Source organism: Tetrao urogallus (assembly GCF_951394365.1).
Source record: "Tetrao urogallus genome assembly, chromosome: 5".
Taxonomy (NCBI): domain Eukaryota; kingdom Metazoa; phylum Chordata; class Aves; order Galliformes; family Phasianidae; genus Tetrao; species Tetrao urogallus.
Genome location: NC_136818.1, coordinates 26,972,679 through 26,987,144, shown reverse-complemented (window position 1 = coordinate 26,987,144; position 14,466 = coordinate 26,972,679). Strand labels below are relative to the sequence as shown.

Here is a 14,466-nt window from a genome sequence, read left to right as displayed (position 1 = left end):
TTTTTCTCTATTCTGTTTGATTAAAAGAGCACTGGGGCTATTCTTAGAGGAGCTGCAGTGGGCAGGCTGCAGCTAGCAAACGCTTGGCCTGTGGCCAGCCACGGCTCGCTGCAAGGCTGAGCAATGCTGGCTGATGCTGTGCCACAGCAGAAGCTCAGTGAAGGATCTCCGCTTGCATTGTTGCGTTTTAAAAAAGGAGGATGCAGAAAACCAGCTGAATGCACGGCACGCTGTGAAAATGCTGTGCTTTGGGAAGGGCTGCCACCAGCCCGTGCCTGCCATCACCGTGCATCTCACCGCGCGGTTGAAGTCCTGCTTTGTAGCAGAGCACTTTCAGCAGGAAGGAAATGAGTGGAAGGATTATTTCAGTGCTCTCACGTGGATGCTGATCTTCGGAAAAGCTGGGCAGGATGGAGTGGCTTATAGAGACAGGAGCACCAAATCCAGGAACACACAAGCTCCTAAATTGCTGCACCTAGCCAAGCTGTTATTAAAAAAAAAAAAAAAAGGTATGTTTTGACTTTGACTCCTGAAAACTATGAAGCAACTTCAGTGAGGCTGGTTTCAGAGTCCAGCCATCAGAAAGGACTGAGCATTTTCTATATTTAACTCAAGTTTGCTTGCTAAGGCTACAACTCGCTGTGTGCTTCCCAAGCCTAAGAAGAGATCTGGCAAATGCGCAGTATTTTACTGGCTGCAGAATGTTCTGAGCATGTCTCAAATCCTGAAACCATCCCCTGCTGCCATGCGTCCCCATATGGCAGCCCCCTTTCCAGCACAGCAGCTGCCTTTTGCCAAACAGCTAAATGAAGGAAGAAAAGCAGCAGCCTGATGGCACGCTCCCTCCCACGCTCATCCAAATCATCCCCCACACTGCAGCCGTACATCCTGGTACTGAGGAAGGAAAGCAATGCACCATGCTTTCCTGTGTGGCGACATCTTTATTTTCTCCAGTGTCTGCCTTTTATTTTATACTGCGAGATTTGGAAACATATCCCCAAGATGCTCTCCTGGAAGCACACGAATTTGGAGATAAAAGTGCTGGTTTGGATGCAATAGTTTGGACGGATAAGATAAGTTAGATGGGTCGGCTTTCTTTATGATGTGTTCACAAAGCAGAACAGCCAATTCTGATTCCCAACTACTGCCTTCAGGCACTGCTGTAATACAAACTACATTTTCTATTTAAATGCATATAGATACGCACAAATACAATATTATTACATTATTAAAAAGCATTGGTTTTGCATTCCCATGCCCAGCAGATCAGGCAGTTTGTTTACTTGCCCAAAGCCGCCCGCCTTTGATGCTATCCCATGGCAAGATCCCACCTGAGATAAGGCAGTGAGAAGCAGCACTGACTGAGCAGGGCAAGTGCAGAGTGAATAAGGGAGATGAAAGTGCAGCACCGTGGAGCTGCGTTTCAACTCGAATACTTTCTCTTGCAGCAGCAAGGAGCAAATAATTTAAAGCTATAGGAGGTTTTCTGCCCGGTGAGAGCAAACAAATTGCTTCGGTAACTTGCATAATAGTGTAGTTCAGTATTGCTTTGCTATCTGTGTACCTGACATTAGGAAGTATTCATGTATATGCTATAACACTTTATAACACGCCTATATGTAATCCCAAACTGCATCATCCTCCCTCCACACAAGAGCTTAAATTATAAGCACATATTTCTTTTCATTGACTCTTTTTTCTCGTAGGTTTTCTTGTCAATGAAAAACCCTTGAACCTGAAAGTTCTGATTCTGCCCAGATTCCCCTTCTCCTGATCCGACTCCCCCCCTCTGTTGCTCAATGCCAGCCTGCCCACTGCCTGAAATGCAGAAACTCCCCCAGCACACGTCCCCATCTGCTTGCATCCCAGCAATGACACTGAGGGGTGTGAAGCACCATGCAGCTCACATATGGGTCATGCAAAGCCTGACCCTGCAGGCAGAGGCAGCTCCAGCCTCTAGCCCTCTGCCTAAAAACAGGAGCACGGACACCAGCTCCAGCCACAGGAGGTTAAAAACACTGCAACAATGCCATCTGTCAGGCATAAATAACAACAATGGATGTTTCTTATATAGAAAAAGAGAAAAAAAAATTCTTTAATTTCACTTAATATCCTGAAAAATTCCTGAAAAAGGTTCAAGGAGACCAGAATTCCCCTAGCTGTGGCTCCGAGCATGCTGTAATTCAGGCTGAAGAGCTAAAGCCAGCAGGAGCGAGGCAACGGGGCTGGCAAGCTTCCCAGCAGCCATCTCCACATCCCCTTCCCTTGGCTCTAGAGAAGACAGCATTACATCGGAGTATTTCTGTAGCCCCAGCACTAGAGCATGGCCCCGGCAAGCCCGAGCTGGTCAGTGCCTGTGTCCAGCCTCTGTACTCAAACAACATACAAAAAACTCCACTTAGAAGTGTCTGCTCTTGTTATAAATACTTTCATCTAAAATATCATCATTTCCTCCACCTCAGATTCCTGATGGGATTGTAAAGGTTTGCTGACTTCATCCACACACTGTGATGAACACAACCAAAGCATCAAAGCAAGCACATGCAGAACAACGGCTGAAGCGCTAAAAAATGCTCCTGCTCAGCATGAGCCAACGTTTCCCTCCCAGGTGCTGTGCAAAACGCTGTGCTCCTGCTGGCAAAAGCAGGGAATATTGAAAACATTCAAAATATCGGTTCATTCTCATTCAGCACACAACACAAACTCTCTTCCTGAAGATTAGTTTAATAATTAGTGCTCTCTGCTCTCCTGCTACAAGTCTTATTCCTGCAAGTACTTCTCATTCTGAGTTCTACTGCAAGCTGCTCTTCTTACTGTGCAGCCCAGAGGAATGAAAAGAGAACACACTAAAAATAATATGGGCTATGAATACAGTCTCATATGGATTGGATATTGGAAAATATTTGTGTTGCTTTCCTAAGAAAGGAGACAAACTCACTGAGCTTTCAGAAGCTCCCATGCAGAGGCCCTGCAGAGCCCAGGCCTGCCCCAGCAGCTCCGTGGCCTAGGGAGAAGTCCTGTTCCTTGCATGTCACTCACAGGGATGCAGTAAATGCAGGAGCAAAAACACAGAGAGAAGGAAGCATGTGTGGAGGCCAGCACTGCACCGCGCCCTGAAGGCACAGCACACAGCTGCCCAGGAGACTGAGCTGGCACCTACCTCTTTAAAGATACTGACTGCATGTATTCACTAAAGAAAACACTTTCTCAGCTGCATTGACAGCAAGCTTCCCCAAACAGGCACTGATTGTGAGAAGAACTTGCCTGAAACCAACACTCCATGTCCCACAAAAGGTACCATCTTGTCTTCAGTAAAGCAAAACCAACATATTCAGTTTGAGTCTGAATGTGCCCATCCCAGCTGTCAGCCCCCAAAATGTTCTCCTCCAGGTGCAGTGCTGTATTCAAACCGAAACTGAGAATCATAGAATCATGATCATCTGGTTTCATCCCCCTGCTATGTGCAGGGTCACCAACCACCAGACCAGGCTGCCCAGAGCCATATCCAGCCTGGCCTTAAATGCCTCTGGGGATGGGGCATCCACATCATCCTTGGGCAACCTTATTATTAAATTCTACAAGTAAAGCCCAGAGACCCTCAAGTTCTCAAAGAAAAAGAACGGCAGATCTAAAAAAAAATAGAAAAAGGTTTCTAGCCCTTAAGATCACAGAAGACAGTCCGTAAACTTCCAGAACTTTATGTGTAATGTATTTAAACAACCAACTTCACCTATAACCTATGTATTCTGCCAGCTGACTGATGGCCAAGCAGCTGGTGCCGGCAGTGCAGCAGGATGGAGCACACAAGAGGCCGTTGCAGGAGCAGTGTCCATCTCTACACTTCCCTCCAAAGATTATCATTGAATTTTTCTGTCCAAAACATACACAGAGCCTTGACACAGCAGACAACCTCGAGTACAAGGACGCTGACAATGAAAGGATATGAGAAACAGTTACATCCTCGTGGCAATGCTTGAAGATACAGTTATTCCACCCATTCAAATGACAGAAACAGTCAAGCATGTCCCATACAGAAAACAATCAGCTTCTGCAACTGATGCAGACATCTCTGTGGGATCACAAACACATCACCGGAGATTTATATCTGATCCAGCAAGAGTAAAGCATAACTTGGGTATTAGAACTCCAGTTTTTTTTCTTAACTAACATGTAAGGCTGCAAGTATACACTGCATTGGTACACCATTACTTTAATATGCTTGCAAAGAAATATAATTATATATTTTTTAAGCTTTCTCTACTTTAAAATCACGTCCTGATCAAAATTTCTCACTGCACATCCCAACAGAATAGTCTGTGGCTTAGCTAACACAGGGTGGAGACTGCAATACAGACTAGTCTGAAGCAACATAGCTGGAACATACTTAGTTTTAATATTGCTTCTGATTTGCTAAAAATATTAATAGCACCAACTTATTCTCTAGATTTTCAGAAGTCAGATACTAAAAGAAAAATTAATGCCTCTTTCATCAAAATTTTTTATGGAATCCAGAGGAAATTAATACTTACTGTGATCATTTACTTTCATCTCTATGTAACATGCAGTGACCCGTAAGTTAAATGAGCTCAAACTGACACAAATTCATTAAAAGAAACCATTCTTTGAAGAATATCACTGCAAATTTAAACTGAAATAGGCAACAGGGATAAAAGCTAATTGCATGGTGTTTAAAGTAACAGATTCCAGTAACAACATTCTTTCCACGCACTGCTAAATCCGTTTCAAAAGCCTTTCTTCCAAAAACACTGCAGAAGCAGGCTCATGAAAACTGAAATGCAGTACTTACTACCTTCTTTACTACTGATACCAATACTGCAGCATTTGACTGGAATGTGAAATTCTGCAGAAGTCCAGAGGGTGAATTTCCCTGGGGAATGCAGAAGGCAAAATGGGAGTACACACTGGTCCGGATTCTGCCAATGAAGACTGCAGGAAAGCATCTCCAATAAGCAACTGTGTCCTCCTGCAGGACTTTCTGGAGTAATAATTCCTCTTTGCTTGGTGCTATTGCACTCAGTGGCTATGCCTGGGGGAAAGGCACTGCCTCCCTTGCCCCAGTGCAACCCTTGCTACCTACAGCTGAAAGGAGCTTGGCTCTATGCTCAGCACTCCTTCACTGAGTTAGCTACTCTTACTTTTTTTTTTTCCTGGCTTTCATTTACTTACTCATTTTGAAGCAGCTTCTTTTGTTCGGAGTTGTTTTCCATAAGCAAGAACAGCCTGAATAGAGCATCTCTGAGCAGCCTCTGTGACCTGCTTGCACAGACCTCCTATGGGGCAGAAGGATTTGGCTGCTGCAGCATCCAGGATTTCTGTGCTTGAGGGAAAACATGGTGGGGAGCAGCCCTGCTTCATGTCCTGCAACTTCTCAGCTTTCTTTTCCAGCTCCCAGGACCATAGGAGATGCCAACAGAGCAACGGCTGGGTGCCACACCAGCCTGTGAGCAACCCTGCCACAATACCAAGTCATCCAGTACTGTTCACTTGGCCCTTTTATTATTATTATACCCCCAGAGCAGCCCCCACTCTCCACAAATGATGTTTCAATGTTTTTCTCCCCAGAATTATCCAATTTTTCCACAGTTTTTGTGCCCAAATTTCAACTCAGTAGCCCTCAGCATCTTCAAGAGTTTTGCTGAACACAGGCATTACATCTGGAAAGAACAGAGGAGAAAGGAAAATGGGGCAGAGAAGCTAACAGTCACTTCTGCCTAGGCACACAGATGCACAGACATGCAGCCCTGACAGCAGACAAGGAACCAAACCCATGCAATTGCTGCAGCATTGCAGGATGGTGTGGTCTGCTGCCTGATGCTTCAGGCCCCAAAATTCAGGGCAGACAAAAACTAAAAATGCCCCTTCATGCTAAGGATGGAGGCCTGTGGTCTCAGGCGTTTCTGCTTTAGTTCCCCTGATAAGCAGAGTGCAATGGGAGTTCACTTCACAATGCTATTGTTGCAATCATTAGGAAACCTACAGCCTGAAATCTTGATGCTATAGTATACATGAAAATGATGCTACATTTAATTTTCATAAAGCTCTCTGGCAGTGTACTACGATTGTATAGACTTACACATTTCAAACACAGCAATTCTAAGCCTGTCTAGAAACAATAAGCAGCAGTGGAGTTAAACACTTTAAAATACCAAACTAATCGTATTATATACTTACATTTGCAGAGCCATCTGTGGGGTTTTTTTACATATGTAGACAAGAAAACACCATAAATATCCCCAATAAATTTAACCAGGGAGAGTAGTAGCTTATATATATATAGATTGGGGAACTTGGGAATAGAATTGGCTATACTTGCCTAACTCAGTCAGGAACTGCAGCATGTGTCAATATTTGCATCACATCTCACAAAATGTTTATCTGATTTACAGATCTATGAGACATATTTTGCACAGCCAATTTATTATTTATTATTTATATTAGGCACAGCATATTCACTTTTGTATATAGTTATTAAAATTGCTTCATTTATCCTTTTCTGCCAGGCTTTTAATTTCATGCACTTCATCTGGCAGGTACTGCGATATACTTGTAACGCGTCATAGCAGATGATGGTACTGGCATTGGAGACAGACCTACAGACACCAAGGCTGTGTAGAACTGAGTATTACCAAGCTGAATGCTACATGGAGAACAGCAGCAGGCTGGAGAAGCTCAGGACACTGGAAATAACAGCGCACACAAGGCTGACAAAAAAAGTACATTTGGAGGTAAGTTGAATGGAAATTTATGCTTACTGGAAGGAAAATGCAAGGTGTTATGCTTGTATTATTAAAGGTGGAATGAGAGATAGCAAGTAGAATACAGAGATACAATTTTCTTCCAGTTCCAACAGCAATCCATCTCAACCTCCACCATATAATTTCACTGAGCTTCAGGACAACACAGCATTATGCCCAAAAGTTTTGAGGACTGGATAACAAAACAGAGAAGTTCCAACAGGTAGCATTGTGGCATGACCGATTAGGAAACAATTCCTCTTAGTAAAAGGTACAAAAGCATCCAAGAACTGAACTGGGATAAATATCGAGTCAACCATCTAACACAAAGTAAGATATCTGATGTTCTCCGAGGCCTCCGTACTACTGCAAAGTCTCAAAGGAAAACTGATACTCATCAAGTTTCCAAAGCTGCATGAATATAGCACATCTTATCTTACCTTGTTCTGCAATAAAATTTTAGAGTGGAAAACTATCAGTGCTCCAAGAGGATGGCGGTGAGGATAACTGAATTAGTCCTGTGATGAATGTTAAATAGGCTGTTACAATTGTGCGTTGTATACTTAATACGATGATGTAGAACTAAACAGTAAGTCCTTTCTAAACAACCAAAAAAAACCAACCAGGCCTTTAGAAATAGTAAAAATGTGTTATTTATTTCTGCATGTATTTTTTAGAATATATTTAACTTTTAAAAAGATTGGTACTTGCTGATTTTTAGCATTTTAGCTCTTCAAGGTAATGAAGTAGCCAGCATCAGCTTTTGCTTGCATTCAAAGCTGAAAGAAAACCCCAGATCTGAGTAATAAACCCAAAGTTGGTACAAACCTTTAGTATGGGTTATGGCTATCATAAAACCCTTGAACTCTTCAGTACTGCACAAGCTACCCACACTGCCCTAAAAATTATGGGGAACCACATGAAGGCCAGGAAGATGCCCCTGCAAGAGGCAGCCCCTGTCCCCATCAGTCCCTGACCCCACAAGTTTCCAGGCAGACCCTGCTGGTGTGCTCTAGAGCGTGCTCGCTTCTTCCCCACACAAATGACATCTCAAGAGCAAATCAGCCCAACATCCTTTCTCTTCATCCAGGATTGGAGATATCCAAGCAGCAAGTGGAGAATAAAGCAAAAATGATCTGGGTAAAGCAGTGAATAAGAAACAAGCCTGGCTTTTTTTCTTTTTTCCTTTTTTTTTTCCTGTCAACAACCTACGTTTTAATTCAATGAGGTCTTTCATTCTGCCAGAGTTTCTTCACGTGGAGAATATTCTGCTCTGCCTGTTGTGCAGCCCTACCACAGCCATTCTTGTTGCTGATATGTCTGCAGAGTATTTCTGTGCTACACTGTCAGCCCTGCTCCAGCTGTGAGCCCTGATTACCCCTCAGGAGGAAGCCAAGAAGATGGTGCCCCAGGAACGGAGCTTTGTCCAACCCCCAGGGCCAGCTCCACATGGGACAACTCCATCCTCCAGCCCCATTTCGGAAGGAGATATGAGTTAGCAGCTGTGACAACAGCAAAAGGTGGAATTAAGGAGAGAGGGAGGAAGGAAAAGGGCTGGCTGATTCTCCCAACGCCTTTCCTTGTTCCAAACATTTCTGTTGTCTGGAAATGTCTGATGAGAAGATGGGATTATGTAAGTGCTTGCCAGCTTTTCACACGTTAAGAAAACTAAAGCCTGAATGATGGGTAGCTTAACCTATCCTCTAGGCAGTGAAATACACACGTTTACTAAGGAGAAGTGAAACATCCTTAAAAACCCAGGAAGGATGAGGACTTGACAATTCCCAAGATTAAGAGCTGCATGCATTTACAGTCGGTATAATCTCCTTATAGTAAGATGAGGGAGAGGAAAGTAAAGCCTTTTTGGTGTTTCAGGACGGTTTTTGTTTTAAAGTATATACAACCTGTCTGATTGAAGACTTCATTGCATTATTCTCTTTTTCTCCCAGTAGATAAACAGACAAGAAAGCTCTACTAGCTCTCCAGCCCCACATTAAGTTACACTTTCCACCAAACCCACTGCTCTCATCAAGCATCAATAATAAAACAATAAGCCCTGTGCTGTAGAAATGTCTCTTGCTAAATTTAATCAGACTAACACTTAAGTGCTGCCAGAAAGCAGTCACTAATCAAAGCACAAAATGTTGGCATGTGCTGTGTCACCTCAGCAGACCTATGCCTCCCTGAACTCTTCCTGATTGCCACTCAAGTGGCATTAACCTTCTGCCAAAGCCCTAAATGCAGCTGTAAATTTAAAACATTTTTAAGCTGATAGGCTTTTTCCACAGGAAAACAGGAAAAAATGAGCACAACAAAGCACCAGGTCTCTAAAATGAGCGAAAATTCTCACAGTCACACTCCTCCCAGCTCAAAACAAAGGTGCTTACATTGCAGTTATGCTGAGGGCACTGCAGATGCTACTAGGAAAGGTGATGATCTCAGCAGTGCTTAGTAAAGAATCCCCAGCACCCTACTGCAAGCTGAGGTTTTGCCATCCACTAGAGCAATGCAACGGTGCAGGTAGCACAGGGCTAATCTGGAGAGCAAAGCAGAAATCACGTTGTGTGCTCCTCAAGCACCTGCTTTAGGATATTACCCAGCAAAATAAACTGCTGTACAGAGCAAGAAGACACGTGTACTTGTTTTGTACTGCAAGCACGTGCATCTAGAAGAGGGATGGAAGGCATCCAGACTGCCTGGAGCTTGCTCACCCTCCTCCATGCATCTTCTGCAAAAGGAAAATTTGTGGTGGCTTTGTGTCCAGCTTTCCACTGATGACAAAAAGCAAATCTCAAGCTGGTGATAACGGTAACAGGTCCACCAAAATCTGCTGTTGATGTTTCCCATTTGGTATCACTGACGGGGGAGGAGGAAAAACAACCCTACATGAAGAAAGCTGCAAAAATGAATGGAACCAGATGTGGAATTCCATACAGAACTACTACTGTGAAATGTCTTCAAAAAATTAAACTGGGCCAAGCCCCAGCTAGCCCATTACACAACCTATATTCCTCCAGCTTTAGAAGAGGGGAGATGACTTCTGACAAATGCCAGAGGTGACTCAGCCATGATTTAAGCCACATCAGTGGTATCCCAGCTATTTCTAGTGGTACTGAGCTGGCATCTCCTCCTTGATGGTGGGACAGTGAGCCAGCAAGCTGCTCTATTCAGGGAAAACACAACGCATGCAAAATGACTCCTGCAGCTGCCCTGCTGTGAATGTACTTCTTTCTCTACTTTGAATGGTGAATTTTAAAATATGTAAAACCATGAAGCACAGAGCAAATAGCATCTACTTAAATAGGTTATTTTATCATGGCAGGGTGCTGCCGTTTTACCACCAACTCGTTTGCAAGACAGACACACATATTTCAAACTATATATATTTACATCTGCAAAGGAGGTGAGTATAATCACGGAAGCACTCCCTGCAGAGCCTAATTCAGAAAGACAAGCAGGAAGCAAAGTTGTATTTCACACTGTCCACGTGATCTTCACAGCCAGGTATGGCATTGTCAGGGAAGTCCTCTTGCTGTGTGTAAGCTGCAGGCTGAATGTGCTGCATGTTGCATATTTCATTACAAAAGCACAGCCACGTTATTTCATTAGAGAAGTGATAAGTTCAATCCTTACCAAGTTTTCTTGGTTCCTGGCTGCTATTTTCTGATCATCTTCTCCCCCATTTTTCATGTATTTGACCTCTTCCACTGGTTTGATCCTATACTCATCTGAGCACCAAGAAAAAAAAAAGAAAAAAAAAAGTTTTGAACCAGTGTAGTTCGGCAACCGGGAAAAAAGAAAAACTTGAAACCAGAACAGCTGACTAGAGAAGGCCCTCATCCAGCAAGGCAACTAAAACCCACACGTCTGTAGTTTGAAAGGCTTAAATGGGACTGCTACCAAGGACGTTTCTGGCTGAAGCTTTCGTCTGGCCTCCAGAGATGGGTGGGCAGCTCTCCTGCCTGGCCCTGTAAAGAGTGGATATTGGGTATGTGAGAGGACATACTCTTCCCAGGCTCCCTGGTTTCCTGTATAGATCTTCTGAATATAAAGAAGCTCTTGGCTCCTGCAGCCTCCCAGGTTTTTCATTGGCAGTGGGCAAGGAAGCAATACACACAGCTATGACGCAGAGGCTGCTCCTCCATGTTCTTTGCATTAAAAAACAAAAAATCAAGCAATGCTGTGAAAGTCAAATTAAAAATTAGGTTACAATCTAGGAAAAACAAAAACAAAAAAACAAAAAAACAAAGAAAAACACTCCAAAACACTGCATTTTTTTCATTATTTCTCCTGCACTGTTTCAATGGAGCTAAAAGGTACCCCATGACAGACAGCACGTTCCCACACAACTCTCCTCCCCCACTCCTCACCACAACTGCTTTTCCTACATGTGAAAGTCACCCCGGGAGAGATCCTACATGCAAACAAGGAAAAAGAGAAGTAAGTAGAGAAAGAAGTAAGACTGCTTTGCCGTTACTATTCTGTCATGCTTCAGCTTTTCAAAGAGCTGAACTCCCAGCTCCAGTGCCAGCCCTGCCATGTCCTTTTACCTGCAGATGCTAACAGCATCACTCAGAGTTGGGTTTTCTTTACTTGGACACAACATCCCCAAACTCCCATGGATTTTGGGAAAAGGGATTCTTCACTTCCTTTCTCTCAAGCTCAGGAGCCCAGTGATTGCAATAACAACAGGGAGCTATTATGCCTTTTTGCCTGGCTTCTCTGTGCAGCAAGCCAAATCACAGGAAAGATGCCCAGAGCTCTGGGACCCCATTCCTCCCATCAGGATATACCATGCAAAAGAGATACAGGGACTGCAGCCTCGGTAAGCGTATCAGTGCAAAATGAAATGAGATACAGTAAGCTGGGAATAAAAGATGAAACCTGGAAATAGAAAGAATTTCCATTTCCATTTTCTAATGGAAAGAAACCACACAAACCTTATTAATGGCGTTTTCAACCCATTCCTTGGGGTGTCAAGCAATTTGTCCCTTGCTCAGGGGAAAACAAAGCAGAAATGGATTTTCCTGGGTTTAATGTATTTAAACAAAACAAAAAAATCACTTATTAGGAATCTCGCTTTCAGGACACTATGAACAAACGAGTGTAGATCAAATAAGCCTAACTTTGAAAAATCGATTATTTTAAGATACAGACAGGTTCTGCATTCAGTCTAGTAAATAACTTTTTTTATATAATTAAAAACATTAATAGAGATCTTAAATAAAACTACAAAATGTATCAAATAGCAGCATTTCAAACGCAGACTCAAAACAGATGTAAGAGTTTAAAACACACTGGAAGAACATGAATTAAGAATTATTATACTGGTATACACGAGCCCATTTGCTGAACCTTTTGCCTTTTTAAATGGAATTAAAGCAGTCAGAAGGTGACACTTCATAAAACCAAAAAGCCTTAACACAAAAAAGCCTGAAAATTACGTATGCTTGATTGACTGTAATATCTGTACCTAACTCATATTCTTCAGCAGGGAACATCCTGAACTGTGTAGGGCTTATAAAGAGAATAGATGTTGGAGAAACTGGACTGTCAGACCAGGCAAGGGTGAGGACTGTGAGGTGCATACGAGACACTTAAGGGATTTATTGCACAATTTGCACAGATAACTAACAGCGTGGATTAGTAAATGTGCTTTTGCCTCATACTTATCAATCCAATAACTATTCAATTATCTGTGCAGCACAGCTGGTATGACTCTTCTCTCTACCTTATGAAAAAGGTAGAGGAAAAGCACAGATGCTTGGATCAGTTCGTGCTTGAGGCACGCAGCAGCAAGCTTCCCAAAAATAAAACAGTCACTTTTCATCATGTTTCTAGGACAAGTTGAACAAACCATGTCAACTAGCAAGTCTTACTTCAGGGAAACCTGCCTTCTCGTTGGGAGAATGCAAAAATAATCAGGCCAAAGTTTGCACATGCTTCTGTAAGCACTGGTAACATCAGTCTTTTAATAGGAAGTGTCTTACTTATACCCATCTATTATATAGCATGGGTTTGGGCATTAGAAATCCCTACCCGCATCTCCAAAGGGATATAAATTTGCCAAAACCTAAAGCTGACAATCTGCCCTAAAACCTGAGCAGCAAACTCTTGGGGATGAGGCACGTGAAGAAAGCAGCAGGCTGAGTGAGCAGCAGGCATACTTCAATGCCTAAATAAATGATTAACGGACCAGAGTGCCAGGCAGCAAGCAACTCCATCAAACCTAGGTGTTGTGAGCTAGCAGTGCACGTACCAACAGCAGAGAAGCACAGCAGGGGCCTGCAAGGGGTGACCATCAACCTGAGCTCAGGAAAGGGAGCGAGAAGATTGGGCCACGATCAACTGCTGCATCACACACACAGAGATGGACAGAACAGTCAGCACTGTGAAGTCTGAAGCGATGATATTATTCACAAGCTCCTACTACAGGCAAAATATTTTCCTTAAAATATTGAGCATAGGTACAACATATTGGCATTGTTTTCTCATACTGAGTAGTCACTCAGTGGGGATAGGAATAGATAGATATGATTCCATGTTCAAAGGGAAAAAAACAGCTAACTACTTAAACTGTCATCAAAAGAAAAAGGAGGACATGCCAGTGACTACAAGCCCTACAGCTTCCAAAGCACAGACAGGGACTGCTGGAAACACCCACAAGCAGAACTACCCAATTTATTGAGGAATAAAAACCATTTCTGATTAACGTCAGTGGCCACTGAGCTAAGTTGCTTAAATGCTCACAGCTACCTGAATCCCCGCTGAAATGCTGACATTTATACATGCAACCCTCTTGGTACCTGATGAGAAACACTAACTTCTGTTTGCATCTCCCTCTGGCATTTACAAAGGCTTCATCCTTCATGTTCATGTGGAACTTCCTTAATTTTCTGGATCAAGCTAAGCTGTAACATTTTTACGAGCTCCTCACAAATCTCTTCGAGCAGGGATCTGACATGGGAAATGCAGAACAAGCCCTGAAAGCAATGGGATGAGTCAGTGTTAAGCCCTTTCCCAGCCATTTATGCTAACTGTAATGAGCCTTTTAGCAACCAAAGGGGTGCCAAGCCAAGGGGGAAGGTGCTACCCAGCATCTTGGCCAGCTGGGACATTGCTAGTGGGTGAAACAGATTAGAAATGAGTCTGACACGTAACACCACGTATAGGACTACAGCCATTATGTCATACATACTAAATATAGCAATTACATTCAATTAAGTATTTCACAAAGACTTGGTGAGACGTAAGGTCGTGCGCTGCATCAATCATGTTACTACTGTGAGGGCAAGAGCTACATATAGATGTTTTTGACCAGCTGATGGTAACATCTATCCTCTGTAGATAACATATATTGGAGATGTCCAGAAGTGTGTTCGGAAGTCAAGAATCCTGTGGTATGAGATTGTTCTGGCTCTGAAGTTGCTGTCAGGATAGAAGCAAAGTATATGCAAAAGAATGGATGTTTAAGTAACAGACAGACCCAGAAGTACACCATTGGAGGATGGTTATTAATGGCTTTAAAATAATACAAAAATTACGTTAAAGACAGGTTGGGGAAATAGGCCTTTGATGCGTTCCCTACAGGTAACACCTCTGGTATTTGCTAAAACTGCTCACCAGGTTTTGCTTGATCAGGTAGGGGTGCATCTGCTATTGATGCACTTTGAGATATGTTGGTCTGAACGATCAGAAACCCATCCAGAGC

At 43.1% G+C, this 14,466-nt stretch overlaps 1 protein-coding gene across 1 annotated transcript in view; it reads right to left on the bottom strand.

Moving 5' to 3' along the window:
* LOC306946610 (uncharacterized protein C1orf21) overlaps positions 1–14,466 on the bottom strand; it is a gene marked incomplete at both ends in the record, with an annotated part of 51,367 nt that overhangs the window by 21,957 nt on the left and 14,944 nt on the right. Inside the window, one exon of the mRNA XM_079535684.1 lies at positions 10,389–10,483. Within this exon, the coding sequence (XP_079391810.1) occupies positions 10,389–10,483 (95 nt within the window). The remainder of the gene's footprint in view (positions 1–10,388; positions 10,484–14,466) is intronic.